The sequence below is a fragment of the Mustela erminea genome, chromosome 5 (assembly GCF_009829155.1).
Source record: "Mustela erminea isolate mMusErm1 chromosome 5, mMusErm1.Pri, whole genome shotgun sequence".
Lineage (NCBI taxonomy): Eukaryota > Metazoa > Chordata > Mammalia > Carnivora > Mustelidae > Mustela > Mustela erminea.
In genome coordinates this window covers 68,557,272-68,579,617 of record NC_045618.1, presented here as the reverse complement: position 1 = coordinate 68,579,617, position 22,346 = coordinate 68,557,272, and the positions used below count along the sequence as shown (strand labels likewise).

General features: G+C 38.7%; 1 protein-coding gene across 3 annotated transcripts in view; it reads left to right on the top strand.

Annotated features, from left to right (window-relative positions):
• The window catches only part of FBN1 (fibrillin 1), a 231,737-nt gene that overhangs the window by 127,984 nt on the left and 81,407 nt on the right, over positions 1-22,346 (top strand). For all 3 annotated transcript variants that reach the window (XM_032343647.1, XM_032343645.1, XM_032343646.1), the window contains 12 exons: positions 279-458; positions 1,117-1,257; positions 2,969-3,088; positions 5,953-6,078; positions 8,160-8,282; positions 11,396-11,518; positions 12,570-12,722; positions 16,521-16,574; positions 18,455-18,580; positions 20,914-21,039; positions 21,522-21,641; positions 21,855-21,992. In XM_032343647.1, coding sequence (XP_032199538.1) covers positions 279-458; positions 1,117-1,257; positions 2,969-3,088; positions 5,953-6,078; positions 8,160-8,282; positions 11,396-11,518; positions 12,570-12,722; positions 16,521-16,574; positions 18,455-18,580; positions 20,914-21,039; positions 21,522-21,641; positions 21,855-21,992 — 1,530 coding nt within the window. The remainder of the gene's footprint in view (positions 1-278; positions 459-1,116; positions 1,258-2,968; positions 3,089-5,952; positions 6,079-8,159; positions 8,283-11,395; positions 11,519-12,569; positions 12,723-16,520; positions 16,575-18,454; positions 18,581-20,913; positions 21,040-21,521; positions 21,642-21,854; positions 21,993-22,346) is intronic.

Here is a 22,346-nt window from a genome sequence, read left to right as displayed (position 1 = left end):
ATGACATAGGTAAAGACTTCCTAAATTTTGGGAGAGGTATGTGATACATACTCTGGGGAGTTTGGTTTTGGTTTGGATTACTATTTTAGTATGGTTGCTACTATAACTGTTAGGATGGGAATGAAGTCCGTTGGCTTTTTCTCTTTTCTCCAACTGATCTTTGTAGTCTGATGATTGGTTTTATTCAAAATTTCTTTGAAATGTAAAGGTGACTTCCACAGGTGTATGACTTGTGCTGCAACTCAGCTTTTGTATTCTGTTGTGTCTTGTTTTTCCAGAGGATTTCAACAAGCTGTGCTCTGTCCCTTTGGTAATTCCTGAGAGACCAGGATATCCTCCCCCACCCCTTGGTCCCATTCCTCCAGTTCACCCTGTTCCTCCTGGCTTTCCTCCTGGACCTCCAGTTCCAGTCCCTCGACCACCAGTGGATTATCCATACCCATCTCGGGAACCACCAAGTAAGGATTGAAAAGTCATCTGGTTATTAATTTTTTAAATACCTTAAATAACAGTTAACTTTTTTGTTGTTATTTACACTGCATTAGTCATTAAATGAGTATATCAATAACTGCTTGGGTTGCATAGTATTGTTTTTTTTTAAATTTTTTACTTTTTTATTAACATATAATGTATTATTAGTCCCGGGGTACAGGTCTGTGAATCGCCTGGTTTACACACTTCAGAGCACTCACCATAGTGGGTTACATAGTATTGTATATAGGCTTTCATATTCTCCTGACGAATGGCCTGTGGTTATCGACAACTGTGGGAGAGCTAGGGGAGAGATTTAAATCTGATTCACAGGATGAAGTCATAGAGGAGGTATAAAATTATACATTGAGCTTTCTATAATGCAAAGCAGTTTTGCAAGTAATTACCAAGAACTCATTGCCTTTGACGTTTACCCAAACTGGAGGCTTAAGAGTAGAGCAGAACAGAGGCAGGGGGAGGCAAGCTATGGTGATGGTGCAGGACCTGGCTGCAGGGGATCTCTGGAAATGGGCACGGACATAGACTTTACTCTCCCCAGATGACCTTTGTCCAAAGATTGGGCCAATCCTTTATGATTAAGCATCTTGCCCATGATTTTAATGAGATTTAATGTTATTCCTTCAGGGGTGCTGCCGGTCAATGTCACTGATTACTGCCAGTTGTTTCGCTATCTCTGTCAAAATGGACGCTGCATTCCAACTCCTGGGAGCTACCGGTGTGAATGCAACAAAGGATTCCAGCTGGACCTCCGCGGGGAGTGCATTGGTATGTGGCGCTATAGTTAGGTCAGCCTGAGCAGCCAGGGCAATTCCCTCCCATGACTAGATGAGTTTTCTGTTGCAGCTGTAATAAATCAGCTCAAACCTAGTGGCTTAAAACTGCACAAATCTATAGTTCGGTGGGTAAGAAACCCAACATAGGTGTAACTGGGCTAACATCAAGGTGTCAGCAGGGCTGTGTTCCTTTTGCAGGCTCTCACAGAGAATCTATTCCTTTGCCTTTTCCAGCTTCTAGAGGCTGTCTGTATTCCTTGGCTAATGGTCCCCCCCTCCATCTTCAAAGCCAGCAGCATAGCATCTTCAAATCTGTCTCTAATTCTTTGGTTCTCTCTTCCAATTCCCTCTTCCACTTTGAAGGACCTTTGTGGTTAAATAGGGGCCATCTGAATAACCCAAGAGACACTCCTCACTTCAAGGTCTGCTGATTAACAACCTTGATTCTCCTTTGCCACATAGCATATTCAGAGGTCTTGGGGATTAGGACGTGACTATATTCGGAGACAGATACCATTCTACCAGCTGTAGTGACTTTGAACTTTCATCATAAATACATTCAAGTCATTGCTAGTTAACTTCAACGTATGTCATCTTATCAGAAGTCTGACCATTAAAATACAACATTAAACTCTCCCCAAATTATGAAATTTTGCACGTCTTCCTAATTTAAGTGGATAATTCACCAACTGTCTGTAGTTAATCATTAAAAACTGAGGAGAGAAACTTAGAGCTGTTGACAAGTCGTTTAAGTTAACAAAAGGAGAAAATGTAACACAAGGCTAATTCATTCGTTAACTGGAAAAGAACACCCAGTTGCCATCTAACTTTTTAAAAAAGACATTCCTTCCTTAGTTCAATTATATGATCCAATTCTGTAATGATGAATCAGGCAGAAATAAGTAGCTCTTAGTTTCTCACCCTGTGTAGTTTCCTGGTGATATGAATCCCCTTCTAGCACACACTGAGTGAGAGAGTCATTCGGTCCAGAGAGGTCATCCGGAGTGGCTAGAAGGGGACATCTAGCTCACGGTGGGGGAGTGGACCTGTGGCAAGGAGCATGTGAGTCTGGCTAGGTGGGCTATCTTCCCAAAGCCTTAGTTTTCTCATCTTTACAAATAAGGGAATATAAACCAGTTTGCTGTTAAATAGACTGATAGTTCTAGACGAGTGTACGACCTATAGGAGCCCGTCTGGGGATGAGGGTTGGGGAGCGGACTCTGTAGTAGGTGAGAATAGCTCTTGAAGTGACGACTGTTTCCCGTCTTGTTCTGATGTTCTTAGTGGAACGCAGCTGCGGATGCTTAGATAAAGTTAGGCCTCCTTTTTATTGAAACAGAGAGCTCCGAGAGATACTCGAAATTCTACTTAGAAGCCACTTCTGAAATGTTCGTCTGTTCGAGTCCCTTAGGCCAGACTCAAGGCAGAGAAAATGTTTATCAGCTTGGAGTGTGGAGTTGCTACATGTTTGTATTTTTCTCTGAAAAGTAACACAGGAAAATAAGACACTTTAAGCGCTCAACCTGTTTTCAAGTGGCTGGGGACATGGTACATTGTAGCAGAAAGACAAAAGATCCTTTTCATTGTGCTATTTATTTCTTATGAGGAAAGTGTTTTAACGTGTAAAGGAGGCCAATAAAATGCTCTTTAAGTTATAAGTTATTGCTGTCTAACTTCTTACTAGAATATACTGTATTTTGCAGATGTGGATGAGTGTGAGAAAAACCCTTGTGCTGGTGGAGAGTGTATTAATAACCAGGGCTCGTACACCTGCCAGTGCCGCCCCGGCTACCAGAGCACGCTCACCCGGACAGAATGCCGAGGTACGGTCCTAGCTCGGGAGATGCCAAGCAAGGGGACATAGATGCTGAGGAAGAAGTTTGCTTTGAAGGAATTTTTAGAGTTTGAATAACCTTTGCCAGGAGAGGCTGATAGGCCCTTGTTGCTTTTTGCACTTAATTTCAGATATTGTCACTTCGAAGAACAGTGTCATAAAATCCAGCAGACATGCAAATCATTTTAAAAGATGCTCCTGTTCTTATGGGAATATCTTATTTTTACTACTTTTTGCCTCATCACTCTTGATCTTAATTTTTAATCTGAGAGCTAGGGAATGAGGTTATCCCTTGTTGACACAGAAACTGAGGAAAGTTTCAGGTGACATTGCACTGAGTTGATTTCTTAATGGAAAGGTCTGTAGGGGAAAGAAGGAGTCATGGTGGTCACAGCAACATCGCCTGGGAGCTGATGGGAAATGCAGAATCTCAGATCCAACCCCAGACCCACTAAATTACACTCAGTATTTGAGCAAGATCCCCCCAGGAATCCATAAGCATACTGAAGTTTGAGAAGCATCACTCTAAAATTTGCTCACAAAATTTTCTCTTTGGGTTTAGTATTTATTATACCATCCTATATGCTTTTTATCAGATGACTGATATACTAAGTTTCTGGGACAGAAATAAGTAAGATGTACTTTCAACCCTCGGGGAGCTAAAATACCTATGTCTCCATAAGTTTGGCACAAAATGAGGTATTTCCCTGATTCAGTAAAGCCAGATAAAAGCAAGAGAATTTTGTGTTGAAATTAAATACAAGAAGGTCAAAAGGTTTGTATCACTTAAAAAAAAAATTGTCAGCTATTAACAGGAGTTAATTTTATTTGCCTTTTTTTTTTTAAGTAAAAGTTCTTCATGTGAGTCGAAGACATACGGTTTTTACTTTTTTCAGTGACTGGTTGCAGAGGCTTTGAATGTGGTTCTGGCTTAGAGATTTTTTTGCCATTGGTATATTTTAGTACATTACCTATAAATGGCAGTGTTGAGCAGTATGTCAACTTGCTAATATTTCTATTAATGGCCTACTTACTGAATATAAATATAGTTTGAATGTTTCATTGAGTTTAGAACATGGTTAATATTGTAACTATTGTTTACGATAATTAGCATGTATGCTGTATTAGGCATTTTGAAGTAGTAGAGAATAAAAGGACACCAATGTCTAGAATTCTGCACTATAAATAAGCAAATAGAAAAGATTATTGAATACTCAGCAGGGGCGAGGGCCAGCCAGTATAGATGAGTGGTGGTGTTATCACTCGGAGACTTAATTTATTGGAGACCAAGGATTACCTAAAAGCCTCAAATATGATCGTCTTTAAGAGCTAGTGCTAAGCTTATCTCCAATATAAGGAGTTGATGACATATTCATATTTTGGGGAAGATGAAAGTGGCCACAAAACAGAAAGACTGTGTACTTAGCTGAGGAGAAGTACATGACAGGCTGAAGAGAGGGGGACAGAAGATGCAGAGAGAAACACGGTAGAGAACATTGAATGGCAGACTTCCAGTTGATCTTGTGAGGCCGCACAGGCAGACTGATGGGGCTCTGAAATTAGTGAGGAGAGAAAATGCTCAACTCTATATTGTTTATTTTATGCTTGGGCCTCAAAAGGTTATAGAATCCTAAAGAAAAAAATTCTGCTCAAGAGTATGTGGCTTTTACTATTTTTTGAAGTGTGGAGCAAGTCAGATTTTTGCAAGGATTAAGAAATAAATGAGAGAGAAAAAGAGCGTAGGTTGTTGGCACAAAGATCAGACAGAAGAAAAGCCCAGACTGCCTCAGCTAGTCCAATGACTCGTGTGGAAACCACTGCTGGATCTGCCCAGAAAGAAAGTGCGTCTGAGGGTCAACCACAAGACACCGTGCAGACACAGGGTAGACAGAGTAACCAATGTGCCATGAGTGCACATTCTTGTCGTCCAGAGGATGTTTTGGGTGCTTGCACTCAGGCTCATGTGGCCTCAGCTCTGCATAGATAGCTCTGCCCCCAGGCATGGCTACGTGGTTCCCTGGTCTCTGTCTTCTGGGGAATAGGCTCTGGCAGAGATTCCATGCTATGTAGATGAGGCAGCGTGTACTCATCCTCTTTGGTGTTCATCCAGGTATCTAGCTGAACATGTAATCCAGGGTACCATGTGGTCCAGTTTGAGTTAATCACTGATCTTTAATTGAGGGATCAGATACCGGTTATTTGAGTGATTGTCCTTTTTTAACACTTCCATAGCAAGCTCTGTTGTTTACTTTGGCATAATATTAAACACAACAGAAAGAAGGCGAAATGCCCCCATATTTTACTTGGTAGATAGACTACTTATGAAGTTATAAAAGAAACTAAGGCTATATAAACAATAAAACTGTACTTGGACCAGAACTGCCATAAGGAAGGTAAACATTTCATGGGATTGCTGGTTTTCAGATGGAATTAAAAATTTTTAATAGGATTTTTGTTTTATTGTTCTGATGTAGCTATGAGATCTGCCTTTTTGAGCATGTGTTGAAAGATGCCAGCCAAAGTTTAATATAAATAATGATATATACTGGCTCATTAAATCAGGAAGGAAAATGAAGAGGAATCTGTTTTGTGTATACAATTGAGATTTAAGGGGTCTTATTAGAAATTAGAGTTAGATCAAGTGCTCTTATATTGGCATTTTTTTTATATCTTGCAAACTCTAGTTAGTCATCTAAAATCTCACATTATTGGGTATCGCGTTTATGTTGAAGAATATTTAGTAATTAAGCCCTGAGACTACCGTCATGGGTTTAGAGATGAAGGGAGGGAGGAATAAAATAATTGTAAACCCACCAAGTAAAGCTATTTCTTCTGTTTTAACTTTGATTGTAGACATCGACGAATGTTTACAGAATGGCCGTATCTGCAATAATGGACGTTGCATCAACACAGATGGCAGTTTCCACTGTGTGTGTAACGCGGGCTTTCACGTGACACGAGACGGGAAGAACTGTGAAGGTAAGTGAGAGTAAGATGGCAGTCAGGGCAGGAGGATAATATTCATCTCTGTCTTCCCTCATGGTTTCAATACCAGAACTTTTTAACAAGGGAAGCCTGGGTGGCTTGTTTAGTTGAGTCTCTGCCTTTGGCTCAGGCTGGGATCCCAGGATCCTGGGATTGAGTCCCACATCGGGCTCCTTGCTTATCAGGGAGTCTGCTTCTCCCTCTGCCTGCCACTCCCTCTGTTTGTGCTCTCTCTCTCTCTCTCTGACAAATAAATAAATAAATAAAGTCCTTAAAAAAAGAAGTCTTTCATAAAACTAAGTCAAACATCCAGTGAAAGGTCAAAGTAACAAATATATTTCACATATTGTTACAGGGGAGACAAGCATACTTTGCAACAATTTTCATAACTTTATATTTCTGTGAGTCAAATCACATTTCAGATATATGAGGAGAGCTTGTCCTTTAAAGATCTCGGGTGATGATGAAACTTCTATAAACATAGATCACTACCTCCTAATTTTATACCATTAGAATTTGTATGTGGTTTTGTTTTTTTAAATGGGACACACCTAATCTCCTGTATTTCTTTTTCAAATTTTTAACTGAACTATAGGTGACATGTGGCATATAATTTTTTTTACATTTATAGTCCTTCTGTTTGAAGTGTCTGTCTAGTAAGAAAACATTGCTGAGTACCTGACCATGTAAAATTTGTTTGAGTCATTGACAATTGAGAAGCAGCCGTCTTGCCTCTTGAATTAATCACCTCATTTTGAATTGGGCTGTTTCAAACATTTTGTCTTTTTTTCCAGCCATTTTTTTCCTGAATTGAAAATATGACCATTATTGATGAGTTTCCACTTCTTAGACCTTTAGCAAAAAATGAAGAATGCTTCTTATCGTCTTTCCCAACGTCTTTGGGAAAGATCCCAAGAATCTATTCATACGTTAAAAGAATTTCAAAATTTTTCTTAGAAACATTTTTGGCAGAATATTATCAGTGATTCAATTCAAAGACTTAATGCCAGAATTCTCGGTTGGGATAGAATACTGTTTAAAACAAAGGAAAAAAAATCATAAATTACATTGGTCTGACTAAAGCCTGTAAGTGAAAACACACCATGTCTAGAAGAACAAATACCTCCAAGAGAGCTCTTAGTATCAAATAAAATAACGTATTGATGAATTTAAAGAAATAACCCTATGATCGGGGAATCTTAAAGGTTAGCTAACAGGGCTATACTCCATAGCCAAGTCTTGCATTTTAAAAATACAGTTTTTCCTACCCCTATTTAAAATGCTTCAAACTGGGCACCTGGGTGGCTCAATGGGTTAAAGCCTCTGCCTTCGGCTCAGGTCATGATCTCAGGGTCCTGGGATCGAGCCTTGCGTTGGGCTCTCTGCTCAGCAGGGAGCCTGCTTCCCTCTCTCTCTCTCTCTCTGCCTATTTGTGATCTATGTCTGTCAAATAAATAAATAAAATCTTTAAAAAAAAATGCTTTAAACTGCAAACTGTCTTCTGGTTTCTACTTTATAAAGAATCAGGACATGGCCCAAGTACATTTTAAGTTCCATCTTTCTTAGTTTTGATTTTTTATTTTATTTTGCAGTGCATTGGAAGTAATATCGGTGAAGCAGATATAACCATCTGGCTGTTAACACACTTGTCACTTTGTACACTGCTGTTTTTAAAAACTAGCCCTGGTAGCTTCCACAGAGACAAATTTCATACACACAAACATATGAGCACATGCAAAATGTGTATATACGATTATCTATGAATTTCATATCTTTACACACACACACATATGTGTGAATATATGTATACATGCAGCATATATACAGTATGTCATAAAATAAATTTAGCCATAGTTTGTGTGTACATGTCAAAATTGGAGAACTTAAGAATACATATTTTATATGGCCCTTCTTCTCCTTAAATGCTATAATTTGGAAGACAATTAGCCTTAGACTATTAAAAAAAAAAAAAGAAGAAGAAATGTGAAGAAAAAGAATTATATTCGTTTAGGTTGGATTCCCCTGTGAGCTTACTCTTCTGGTCATAAGAGAGCATATCTTTTTGTATTTTTCAGATATGGACGAATGCAGCATAAGGAACATGTGCCTTAATGGAATGTGTATCAATGAAGATGGCAGTTTTAAATGTATTTGCAAACCTGGATTTCAGCTGGCATCAGATGGGCGTTACTGCAAAGGTTTGTGCTATAAAACTTGAAGCCATATTCTTCCCCTGCTTTTTTTCCACTCTATATTTCTTAGAGATACCACTTTTCCCTATTGATTCTCTGCATTTAAAGTCCTCCTAGTTTGGTTTAGGAAACCCAACTGGACCTCCTTCTTAAGTTCAGTGATCCAGAGAGCTGTGGCTTATGCTCAATAGGCTGTTCTGACTTCAGAAAGGGTGTTTGGCCTCTTCTAAAGGCGCCTGAAAGACTATGTAGCAAATGAATGAGAAGCTAAATTAACAGTTGGTCCACCAACACGTGAGCATCTTTTTAAAGAAGCTGAATTCTTCCTCTTCCTTATATTTGGGGAATAATGGTAGGTAGGTCTTTTGATGGCTGTTGTTTGCTACCTCTTACATCTCCACCTGGACAAAATAGTCTAGATGCTTATTGCAGTGATCTCTTCCCCATAATTTCCTCCAGATATCTTAAGATAGAGGAAGTTTTTCGTAGACAATTTATTTAGGCATTATCGAGTCACATAGCATGAGGGGAAATAGAATTAAGCAGAAGAAATTAATTAAGAGCCATTGTTTAGCTTGGTAGCTTTTGAAATAATTGTTCTGCTCCGGGTATTGAAAAAAATATGAAGATATTTATTTGTGCTGTTGAAAATTGGAGTTCCAAGAAGAGTTACTAAGTTAAATTTGTGCTTGTGTCTCTTGCCTTATGTAGTCAGGTATGAGAGATTATTGCCCTTGGGTCCAAGACTTAAGTTGAAACCATACTTCTCAAGGAACCTTGTTTCTAAAACAGGTCCAGGAAATCTGCTAAAATACTGCACTTAAAGCCTTGTGCTCATCATTTCAGATGGGGAAGGGCAGAGTGTTAAGCTATTCAGGATTAAGAAAACAGAATAAAGTCCTATGATACCTCTTCCCCAGGTGCCCGTGGTAGACAGTTTCGGTAAAGGTACCATGGAAGAAAGCCTTGTATTAAGTCGTTGGCAAGGCATGCATTTTTCTCTAGGCTTAAAAGAGCTTCTATCCCTTGGTTGTTTACCTACATTCTCCATGACCTTCACATCAGTGGCTCTTAATATTGTGCAAATCTGTCTTCATAGCAAGAGAAAACATTTGAATTTTTAAAAGTTGAACTAAGAAATAAGTTTCTGTACTTTTGAGCCCTGTGCTGGGAGGAGCTTATTGTTTGGAAGACAAGATTAACACAAGAAATATTCTACAACGTAAAACAGAATACAACAAAGTGCCAAATTGTGCAGATTAAGTGCTGCACAAGTAAAAAGAAAGGGGAAGGGAATGATTGCCGGAATATTTGGAATTAGGCTTCCAAACAAAATAGCAGAAGGAAGTGTGAAAGCCCCTTTGTGCACAGACCTTTTGCAAGAACACATTCTCCCCTTGCCTATCCACAGGGCATGCCGGGATTACTTTCAGTGCCTATAGGCTGCTGGTGACCTAGGTCACACCATCTCAGCATTGAGTATGACCAATAGATAATACTAATGTAATTATCTCAGATGACATTATGACCTCATAGATGAAACTAGGTTTTGTAACTCTTCACAACGGGTAAAAAAGATGTAATACACACATTAGACTAAGAATAAAGAAAAAAATTTCTTGTGTGCTGAATTTTTTCTTTTCTGCAGCTTTTCTCTTGACATCATTGGTTAAGATTTTCTCTGAGCTCTGAGTACTTAGTTCTGAGACCACAAAGATGTGACTGTTCAAAGCGAATTTAATCCCTACAGTTAACTAATCTGATGACCAACATGACCTCCCTGACTACTCACATTGAATCATGCCCTCTAGATCTATGTTGTATCTCTGTCCCCGTTAAAAAGCCTTTCCAGGCTATAGTTGTCACTGTTTTACTGAGATCTCAAGTTGAACAGAAAGATGACCTGAATTACTGAACCAATGTGAGTTCATGTATTTAAATATAACTGCTGTTTTAAAATATAATCTGTACATGGAATCTTGGACCATCTGAATAGATCTTGTGCCAAGTAACACAAGCTAAGTAAAATCGAGAGGTGTTTCAGTTTCAATTTGCCTTCTTAAGGTCAGAAAAAAAGAAATAGTTATATATACTAGTTATTTATTATAAAAGGAGTTGTTATAAAATGACTTGCTTAAAATAAAATAAAAACTTGCTCCTAAGTGTTTTCCAAAACACAATTTTGGTACCATTTCTATTTCCCCATATTACTTTTTTTAAAGATTTATTTATTTATTTGACAGAGATCACAAGTAGGCAGAGAGGCAGGCAGAGAGAGAGAGAGAGGAGGAAGCAGGCTCCCACAAGAAATCTTTTTCTAGGCTCGATCCTAGGACCCTGGGATCAGGGTCTGAAGGCAGAGGCTTTAACCCACTGAGCCACCCAGGTGAAAAAATCTTTCTTATTATTAGTATGTGCCCAATAAAGTCTTTTACCAGACCTCCCTAAGTATACACATATGATACTCAAAATATCTGTAATACTTAAGAAAGATATTTCTTTGCTGGGTTCCAATTGCTTCAGTGCTGTTGTTGGCTGGAAATGGTCATCAAAATCTCCTATATTCATTTTCCATTTCTTTTCTATGGTGTTCCATCAGGGTTTCATTTCTCTGTCTCTTAATGCCATTCTAGTCATCTCAGAGAACTAAGGCACGAGTGATACTGGAATGAACACTGGTCTGATTGTGGGATGCCAAATGGAGTCGCTTCCTGGCCAGCTCAAAGTTGCAGTCTATTATCAAGTTAGGTTTCTAGTTCTGACAGCGCTGTAAGAATCACCACGTGAAATGTTCAACCAGATCCTTTGTCTGTTAGCTGTCACTTTCCTTCTTCCAATTCTCTTTTTGCTTTTGTGATTCTTATTTCGGATAAAAAGACCTCAGGAGAATATGATTGAAATAGCCTTTCTGTGGTTTAAAAAAAAAACAAACAAACATGTAATTTATGTCAATTTTTGCTACCCTTCTCTCTAAGGACAATGAAATGCATCTCACTGAGCTTTTATGGCTGGTGCTGCATATTCTTTTCATCTTCCCCATTTTCAGGTGTAAAAGAACGGTAAACATGGTTTTGTATAAATGTCACTCCATTTTTAATAAGTGCTTTTCCCCACCACAGATATTAATGAGTGTGAAACACCTGGGATCTGCATGAATGGGCGCTGTGTCAACACTGATGGCTCCTACAGATGTGAATGCTTTCCTGGACTCGCCGTTGGTCTGGATGGACGTGTGTGTGTAGGTAAGATAAAGCCATAACTAGACATGTGCTAGAGATGCACCCTCCGTCGACCCATAAACCCCACCAATAACCAATGCACTCTACTGTAACAGGCAGGACAGAATAGTTGTGGGGGAACAAACCAACGAGATCAGTTCTCTCCTTACATGAATTGGATATTAATCTAAGAAAGAAAGATGAGCTGAGATAAATGAAGACCAGGGGAATCCCTACCTCTTCTGCCCCCTTTACTTTTCTAATCATGTAGATGTCCTCAATTTTCTCCAAGTCTCCTTTGTTCGTAATGGTCTTTGAAATTGGCCCATGTATGCTCATCATCTCATAGTGAACATTTTCAATAGGGAATTAAATGTCCAAAGGGAATTGTAGAATGCAAAGGAGGATATGGATGATGAAGAGCCTTATGTAATATTTTCATGTGGCTTTATAAGAAGTTTGAAATTTGTTGAGAAATGGATATTAATTTTATCTAAATTATTTTCAAGAAAGGTAGTCAATAAACCTTTGAGTTGGGCATAGTTGGAGACCCACTCCCTGGTGGTAAAGATAACACTAGTTGGTAGACCAATGTCTACAGACCTGTACAGTGAATGTTTTAGAGATTAAACTTCCTCCTTTTTCAAAGTACATTGAATTTAAATGGCATGTTTATTTTGAGGTAGGCCACACTGCTTAAGAAAGATCTTCTTTATCATAAGGTACTATCCATTACCACTCACCCGTTATTCAGTTAACTTGTATTAAGTGCCTGCTCTATACAGGTCTGGGGAAGACAAAAATGAATGAGACAGAATCTCAGCTCTTAAGAATCTCACAGTTGGATAAACCATGCTAGTCTAGAAAATGGAAAGGCTCTGGCAATTGTTTCCAGTTCCTGGAAGCTGAACGCAGTTTGTTTACTTGTCTTTTTCTGTTGAAATCTAAGGCCAGAGGCATCTTCTGTGAGTTAGAACAGGGATAGGGGCTAAATAAAGCCAGCTTCAACTTTGACCTGGGGAGTTCCCCTCTGTTTGAAGTGATGGTGTGATGACAGATGCATCTTCTCGTTTAGACACACACATGCGGAGCACATGCTATGGCGGATACAAGAGAGGCCAGTGTGTCAAACCCTTGTTTGGTGCTGTTACTAAATCTGAATGCTGTTGTGCCAACACTGAATATGCATTTGGGGAACCTTGCCAGCCATGTCCTGCACAGAATTCAGGTATGTGGTGTCAGGGGAATGCCCTCACACTGCCAGCCTCTTGCCTCCATCTGCAGTCTTTGCACTTAGGGATGATGATCTGCTCTCTGGATACCTTCTGTGCCTGCCTGGGGTCTTGGCAGGGCTACTCAGGGTCTGATCACGCATTCCTCACCCAATCGCAATGGTCATTGGGAATCGGCAGCACATTTGGGAACCCCCATCCCAACTTCTCCACCTTAATAATACTCATGCTGTCTGGAGTTCATGCAACTTGCCTTGTTCTCTAAAGTAGTTTCACAGTGTTTGCATTTTGAAGGAACTATTATAAAAGCAGAATTTACAGAGTGTAAAAATAAATAATTTTCAGATTACCTGACTATTTCCAGCTTTTTTCCAAAAGGCCATGTGTGAATTTTGTTCAAATCCCTCATGTTGATTGAGGTGCGCTTCTCCTAAATGATTTTATTCGACCTTGGGGGAAAAGTATTTTTCTCAATTTGAAGTGACATGGCATAATGGAAAGAAAACTAGTGGGTGAGTCAGAATTCTTCCAGGCCACCGGCAGGCAAAGTACTTAACTGGGGGGTTCAGTTCATTGTAAGATTTTGTTTATTTAGGAATTTTGCTCACCTGCTTTCAAAAGGATTTGAGGTAGCTTATAATAGTAAACAGTTATAAAAGAGAATAATATGGAAAAGGAATCCTTAGTTTTCTCATCTACAAAATGAATCATCTTAGATAACCCAGAACATCCTCTCCAGCTGTAAATTATTTCTATATGTAAGGCAAAAAGTAATTATTTGAAACTAAAGCAATAAACTGTCAACATTTGGAAACTTGGCAGTTTCTTTCAGTGTTCTAAAATAAAGTTAGATCTAATATTGAAAACATGTAGTTCTGATTGGTTTGATTGATGTCTCAGATCTAGTTAGTCCATTTCCGGTCTAGATACAATCAATTAAAGATTAACTCACAATTTTTAAACATTTGTTATTTTAAAAACTATAATGTTTGAAATTAGAGAGTTAGAAATTAAAATATGAGAAGTTAGAGAAAGTTAAAGGGAAGACTTTAAAAGAAATGAAGGATGCAGGTTAAAGAAGAAAGTTTTATTATGGCTGATTACTTTAAAAATTACTATTTTTTTAAATTTAATTTCTTTTCAGTGTAACAGAATTCATTGTTTATACACCACACCCAGTGCTCCATTAAATACGTGCCCTCCATAGTACCCACCACCTGGTTCCCCCAACCTTCCACCCACCCCGCCCCTTCAAAACCCTCAGATTGTTTTTCAGAGTCCATAGTCTCTCATGGTTCATCTCCCCCTCCAATTTCCCTTTTATATATGATCACCAATCAGTTCAATTTATGCTCACAACAATACTTCAATTATATAGCATCTAATATAATCCTACGCAGCAAAGATGCCTCCATGTTACTTTATAGCTGTATGTTATCAATATACATTGATGTCCTTTTGTATGTTACTTTAACTTTTAAAAGTACTTTTCTTACATACTTTGAATTTACCAGATGTTGGAATATCATGAAAATTGGTTCACAAGAGTGGAGGTGATTTGTTTACATCTTCAGTAAGTGGACGAACCAAAAGTTAGAATCTAGGATCCTTGATGCATACAAGTCTTTGTTTTTACATTTTCCTCTGGACCAAGTACATCTCCAAAGAATTCTTCCGATACCTCAGAAAATGAAGGAATCTTACAAAAGGATGACTTACAAGAGACCAGATTTCTTTAAGTAGTAAAGCTGAAAGGGGGTTAAATTTGAAGCTCAGCTCTACTAGCCTCTTTTCTGTATTTGAATGCACTTGCATAGACGTGCTTTCATTCCGTTTGGTTTCTCCTCCTCTTTGGTAGACGAAAATGCCAGATCATGAAGGATCTAAGTGTAGAGTATCCCTTGTTTCAGGAGACAGGGAAGCTTTTAAGAGGTGCTGAAAATATACAGAACATTCCTTCTTTAGTCAACTTAATGAGAAACTCCAACCCCATCACATCTAAAGTCTGTCTTTGTGCTCTGGAAGGAAGAGAAGTGAGTATCTATGAAGATCTTTCTTCCCGGCAGCTGAATATTTACTCCTTGCAGGAATCAGTCAGTTAAACCCACTGAAGTGTAAGTGTTAGGGATTTTCTCGTATGTCCCCATACCAGTGTTTCTGTGGCATAACACTGAATTAGCTCAGCAGTACCTACCATTTATTAAATGCATGAGCTGTGTGAGGAACTGTGTTGAGCACTTTCTATGTTCCCTTGTGGAATCCACAGAACTGTCATGTGAACTGAGTATCCTTGTCTCCAGTTTACAGAGGGGAAACAGAAGGGGAAAGGGAAACTACCAGAGGGAAAGGGCTTGCTCCCAATAACATTGTCATCGGCATTCAACCCAACGATGAGAGCTGATACGCAGAAGAGAGTCTAGGACCAGATTCTACCCAAATGGAAAAGAGCAGTGACAGTAATTTCCTTCCACTCAGGCCAGGCATCAACTCATTTAGCACTGACTGTAAAACTGCTTTTTGCAAAACTGGCATGATATTTTTTTTCTCTATTTTGTTACTTACAGTATTTTAGAAGTGTTTTACTTAATTGCTGGTGTGAGAGAATAATGACAGTGCATTTCTTTTGGCTTCTAATCCCAGGCTTTCAAACACGTGAAGGCAGACCCTTTCCCAATTGTTCTTTTTTTTGGTCCCATTTAGCAGGATTTAAAAATTAAGGAATTTCACCACTTTTCTCAAATTTACATTTGCACAAAGGCAGAGGTTCTGAGGAATTCAACCTTCCTTTTTTTTTTTTTTTTTTTTTAAATCAGTGTAATTCCTTTGCCTCCACTGTCACCAGGAATACAATTTTCTAGCATGCAGAAGTATAAGAGCTATTTGCTTCCACAGTGAGGTGTGGTTGGCCTTGGTAAAAAGGCCTATCCCAATATCCAGTTCCCCTGCCACTTAAGCACAAATGATTTGCATTTGACCATGGGACTCCCTGGTTGTAGGAAACTGTGGGCAACTAAGAGGACACTTGAGTTTGTTTTCCTTGGATAAAGTGTGATTCCAGTTAGTTCTCCATTTTCATCATTCACTCTTACGTTGATCTAAATCTTGTTGAAATTGTATGTGAAACATTACATCAGTTTTAGGAAATAAAAATCTGATTGGGAACATATTCTGTAAACCTCAATTTCTTAGTAAGATCTCAGTTTTAACATTATGCAAGACTTTGCCTATGGATTTATCATATAGAATGAATCTAGTATCCCGATGAAAATGAACTTTAAAAATCCACTTAAATGCAAGTGCAGATACTTTTGTTTTTCTTCTGAGTGGAGGTTAGAGAATTTTCAGAGAGAAATGAGAAAATGTTAAGAACTTGATTGTATTAAATGAAAAGAAAAACAGTTCACACTAAGAAACAAAATTATTCCCAAGACGGTGGGAGAAAGTTTTATTAACAGTTAAGAAACCACATTTTAACAGGCACATTTCTCTGTAAGTGTAAAGTGTTCCCTGCTGAATAAAATCAAATTATAAGAAAAACACCTTTTCCGAAACCGCTTTGCACAAGGAATCGCTATAACTTGCCTGTGCCCTTCCAAGTCATTTTCCACAGTGATGCAAGCCTTTAAAATGGGAGCCGGGTGTACCAGGGACTCCCTGGGGAGATGCCTCCTTTTCTGTTACCACTTTATTTCGGTTCCACTCACTTAGGAGGAAACAATGTGTGCAAAGCCAAGTAGAGGATTGACCTGTTCGGCAAGAAAGGGAATCATTGACTATCTGTTCATTTCTTGCAGCGGAGTATCAGGCGCTCTGCAGCAGTGGGCCAGGAATGACGTCCGCAGGCAGTGGTAAGCACTTGTTTTAAAGTCACTTCCTTCAGCATGTGCAGAAGTTGCACCGCTAGGCCTTCCTGTGGGTTTCCTGTGGGTTTCCACCAGACTGAGGAGGTCTGATCCCTTCTCTGGCCATGACTGCTTGTGTACCTGGGACCCCTAGGAACCCCCAGGAGCAGAGCAGCTATGGCCCACTGCATCCTGGGATTGCTGGGTTTGGGTGTGAGGCTTGGTACTGAAGGTGTGGGCGCTCTCCCAAAGGTGCTCCATGGAGGGATACAGTGACTGTAGTCTCTCATTCATGAGAAGAGGCAGTCTGGTCCTCATCTGGCTCTTCTACGATCAAGTACAGTTCAGGGTTACTGAATTGTTATCCATTCACATGTTGAACGATTTATTGACTGTCGAGTGTTCAGTCAAGATAAGATGATACGGGGAGCTCTCTTATATTTTGTAGCAAGCAGTGAAAGCAATTAACTGAGTTGGAAGAGAACGAAATATTTAAGTGTAGGGCTTAGTGCTAGAGAAATATCAGGACCATAAAAGGATTAAAGTTAAAAGGGAGAATTGGAACAAGGGTAAAAATAACTGACAGGAAAGATGAAGGGATTTTTTTATAAATAAAAAACTACATGATTTGATTACAGGACAGTTCTGTAAAAAAAAAAAAAAGTAGATGGAATTGATTGTCACTTCATTCTCATGATGAAGTTCATCATTGTGTGTGGATGAAGGTGAAGAAGAGACATTTGGAGGTTAATTTATAACAAATAGTTAGTGGAGAATAAATGAAGTTGTAATAGGAACCCAGAGAAGGAAAAACATATCAACGCTGACTTATAGAAGATTTAAGACCAGCCATTCGCTGATTGCCATTTTACATCACCCTTGACTATAGAGCTGTCCTCAATCTGTGGGCACACAGAAGAGAGAGGACCCAGCCTCCTCTGGGCTGGGCAGCAGAGGATTTTCCAGACCAGGTGGTGTTTGAATGGGCTTTGGACCAATGAATAGACCTAGTTTCAGACATTCGCAACACAGAGCAGAAGAGCATGTTGATAGAAGAATGAGAAATTTAAAATAAGAAGTCGATTTAAAGTAAAGTAAATAAAATAAAATAATGAGAAATTCAAAATAAGTAAAATTAAATAGAAATTTTAAGTAAATTTAAAGTTCATATTTTAGTTTAATCTTGAAGATATTTTTGAAACTACAAAAGTTTGAAACATGAGAATGACACAGTCATCCTGTTTTTAAGCTAACTCTGATGGCACTGAGGAAGGTACACTGATGAGGCATGGGCTGGTGGCAGGGAGACCAGTTGTAGGGACTGGGGCTCTGTGGTGATCCACTTTCCCATCTTGATATCCGAGGCAGAAGACCAGGGGTTCTCCTTCAGCCTGGTTAAGGATTGGTAATCAAATGCCAAATTCTTCTCAAGGACTGAAGGAAAGATTTGAGTCAGAACATCTTTTTTTGTTGTTGTTGTTTAATTGTGTTATGTTAGTCACCATACAATTCATCATTAGTTTTTGATGTAGTGTTCCAAGAGTCATTGTTTACCTGTAATACCCGGTGGGGCATGCAATCTGTGCCCTCCTTAATACCCATCACCTGGCCAACTCATCCCCCTCCCCTCTAAAACCCCTCTAAAACTCTAAAAAAAACTGAATGTCTCAGTTTTTTTTTTCTCAGAGTTCACAGTCTCTCATGGCTTGTCTCCCCCTCTTGTAGTAAGAAACAGTGATCAAGCTTTCTCATCTAAGTGAATCTTTGTATTTATGAGGTCCTAAAGTTTTTACATTCCCTATAATGTTATTTTTTTTTTTTTTGATAATTCTTTGACCTTTCCTTTAGAATGTTACTGATACTGAACTTTTTTTCTTATGGTGCAGATATAAATGAATGTGCATTAGATCCAGACATCTGTCCAAATGGAATTTGTGAAAATCTCCGTGGGACCTACAAATGCATATGCAATTCAGGATATGAAGTGGATTCATCTGGGAAAAACTGTGTTGGTAAGAAGTCTCACCTGTTTCCTAAGACATCTCATGCATCATGCATTCTTTCTTTGTTGCTTAGGGGAAACTGCTTTTGCATAGCCTAAAGGACTGGGCAAATGCACAGCCTTCCCTTGGGATGTCAGCATGGCACATACATGTCTTTTGTTTGTTTGTTTGTTTGTTTGTTTGTTTTTTAAGGTTTCATTTATTTATTTGAGAAAGAGAGAGAAAATGATGGCACATACATGTCTTAATTAACTAAAAGTTACATACCTGAATCCTGATCATTTATAAGTAGTCAAGTGTCATGTTCACTCCAAAAGAGAGAGGCTCCTCCTTAGATGTATGAAACACAGATTGTGAACTGCTCTCATATGTCTACAAAGGCATCCCTATTTTTACCGAGAAAAGCAACTCTTCTCCCTACCACTTATTAGATTTCACTAAAGAAAACCCAGCTTATTTTCAGTAAGAACTGCTCTCTGTTAAGTTTAACAAACACTGTATTTTTTTTTTAAAGATTTTGTTTATTTATTTGAGAGACAGAGCATGAGTGAGAGCAAGCATGAGTAGGAAAGGGGGCTCAGAGGGAGAGGGCAAAGCAGGCTCCCTGCTGAATGGGAATCCCTAAGACCAAGAAGCAGGGCTTAGTCCCAGGATCCTGGGATCATGATCTGAGCCAAAGGCAGACTCTTAACCAGGTTAAGGGACTCTTAACCAGACTCTTAACCAGGTTAACCCAGGTGCCCCAAGCAAACACCATATTTGATACTTTAACAAACCTTAATGAAACTACCAGCCAGTAGCTAAAAAAAAAAAAACTTTGGTAATAAAATGGGCAACATGGGCACCATTATTTTTTTTTTTTCAACTTTCTCCAGTTGCCTAGATTAGTATTTTCTGAAATGTACTGGTCATTCAATAGTGCAGTAACATACTGACTTCTGAGAAATGAATTCTTCCTCTCTCACACTCTTAATTTTAAGGCTTCGTTTTGAGGGGTACAGTTGTGATTTAACTACACATGGTATTTTCAAACTACATTAAACTCAAAACAAGTTTTACTGTTTCATTTTTCTGCGAGTGCCTCTTCTCTTCGGCAAAAATCATCATTTATCTGAATAGGCCCAGAGAGACACAAAGATGTTTTAGCTTTGTCCCAAAATCACCCCCATTTGAAGCAAAAGGGAGAGTTTGGGGGCAATAGGGATTCTTTCTTTAGTGCATTAGTGCATACTCCAAAGTGGGAATAATTATCACCAAGTCAGAAGAATGTTCAATTCCAGATTATGTTTAGAAATAGGAATTGAACAATCAAAGATCCACCACAGCCATAGCACTCCAGGGAGTGGCTATTTTTATATTAATCATCAATTCCTCACTTTAAGGTTCCAGATCCTTCTGACATCATCAAAGTTCAAAGACTGCAATAGCGACTCTTTTAGAAAGTGTTAGCATTCCCTGTGTCATTTTCATAGAATTCTCACCATGTCATTTCCTCATACAGTAACATAATTGTATACTTAATTTTCTATATTTTTAGTACTTTATAAGGATATTTATAATTAAGTATATTTACTACTGTGAGCCTAAGCAGCTCTCCAGTGCTGAATCTGTGTACCCTTTATCTTATGGCTGCCGAATTGTCAAATAACGATCTAAGCGGCATTTTGAAATTTGTAAGAAATTCCTCGTGGACGTATAGCCTCTTCTGTGGGTTGTGTGCTGTCGTTTAACCCAACTGTATATAACATTTCCTGAATTACCTAAGTAACACATACCAAAACTTAGATTTTGCCACAGACCTATTATTCACCTGAAAGTAAGGAGTTTTTCTGAGCTCTCTGAATCTCAAGTCTGAAATTCCTCGTGAGAATTATAAACTCTACAGATTGCTTCATACTCTATAAACACAACCAGAGGCAATTGCAGTTATTCTAAAGAAGAAACACCCAGACTGGAACTAACACATGTTAAAGATGGGCCATACTTTATAAATATTTATTTAGTTCCTTAAATCAATAGGATTAGTTCTTTTAATTCTGGCAACAATGAACAGTTAGATAGATTAATGATTCCCAGCAAATCCAGGTTTCTTCCTGTTCGAGAAAGTGAATTGCATAGTAATTGGTGACTTCAGACTTTGCAGACACCAAGTAAAAATAATCAGATGAAACCCCTATTTTCCTTAAGTTAGGTAATTTAGGCAAAAGTCAATGGTAGATGAGTTTTGCCTGTTTGCTTGAGTTAATCATATCATATGACCTTTAAAAATTAACCTGAAAAGGCAGAGAAATTGCATGCAAGGAGGGAGCTCCTCTAAAAGGTCCTGTTTGTTGGTTTTCCAGATATTAATGAATGTGTCTTGAACAGTCTACTTTGTGACAATGGACAATGTAGAAACACTCCAGGAAGTTTTGTCTGTACTTGCCCCAAGGGATTTATCTACAAACCTGACCTAAAAACCTGTGAAGGTAAACTGTGTTTTTCTTCTTATATTATGTACTTAACTTTTGATATGCCGCTGAAAAACCATGAGAATAAGTTAGAGTTACTTCTCTTTTAGACAAGTATGTCATTGTAATTGAGATTCTGTGGTCTTAAATGACCCTTCCATGCACTCTGGAAGCTACTGATGGTACTTAGCTATAGTTGACATTCTATTTGCCATGGTGTAAAAAATGAAGAAAACAGCACGTGGTTAGTAATTCAGAGACCACACTTCATGTTTGCTCCAGACTTTCTGAATAAAAAGATTCAGCCAGATGCCAGATTCTGTGCTATAGAGATATGCTCAATTATTATTTTTACATTCCATTTGGCCTAGAAAAAATCTATCTGGGCCAGATTTACTCTCTAATAAAGAATATGTGGTAGCAATTGAGGCCAGGGTTTAAATATTCTTTCATGCCCAAGACTAGGTTGTAGCAGTAATGTGCACCTGTTTTTGTTTCAGACATTGATGAATGTGAATCAAGTCCTTGCATTAATGGTGTCTGCAAGAACAGCCCGGGTTCTTTTATTTGTGAATGTTCTTCTGAAAGTACTCTGGATCCAACAAAAACCATCTGCATAGGTATTTATCCTGCTAACCAGTACTGTGTTTAATGTCCACTTTTAATGCAAAAGAGTTTATTGCAAAATAGTGTAAGTATGGATGAACAAAATTTTAAATGACCATTATCAGTTGCTTCATGTGTCATTCTTGCTGTAATTCTAATGCATGTTTGAACTTTTGATATAGATTCTATTACGCATGTATTAAACATCGTTTCCTGCCTCCCTGCAGAAACCATCAAGGGCACTTGCTGGCAGACTGTCATCGATGGGCGGTGTGAGATCAACATCAATGGAGCCACCTTAAAGTCTGAGTGCTGTTCCTCCCTCGGTGCTGCCTGGGGGAGCCCGTGTACCCTCTGCCAAGTCGGTAAGAGAGACAGGCTCTGTGGCTCTGGGCCCCTCCCACTGGTCCCTTTGCTTAGAAAGATGAAACCCAGTACTTTGTTTATTTAGGTTCACCTAGGAATTCTAGATTTAATTCTGATGGCTTCATTGAAACATATTGCTGAATAGGAAACTAAGGGAAGTATCAAGGACAGTAATTTCATGTGATTTGGCATCTGGGTTATTGTTTTCTACCACCACACTGTAATGTGGTTACCCTAGTGTGGTTTTCCTAGATCAGCAACTCCTATGGGCTCCCTTGGATCCTCATGATTCAGAGTCCTGAGCTTTTTACAGGCACAGATTCTCTTCCCCAAAAAATGGATTGATGTAAAGA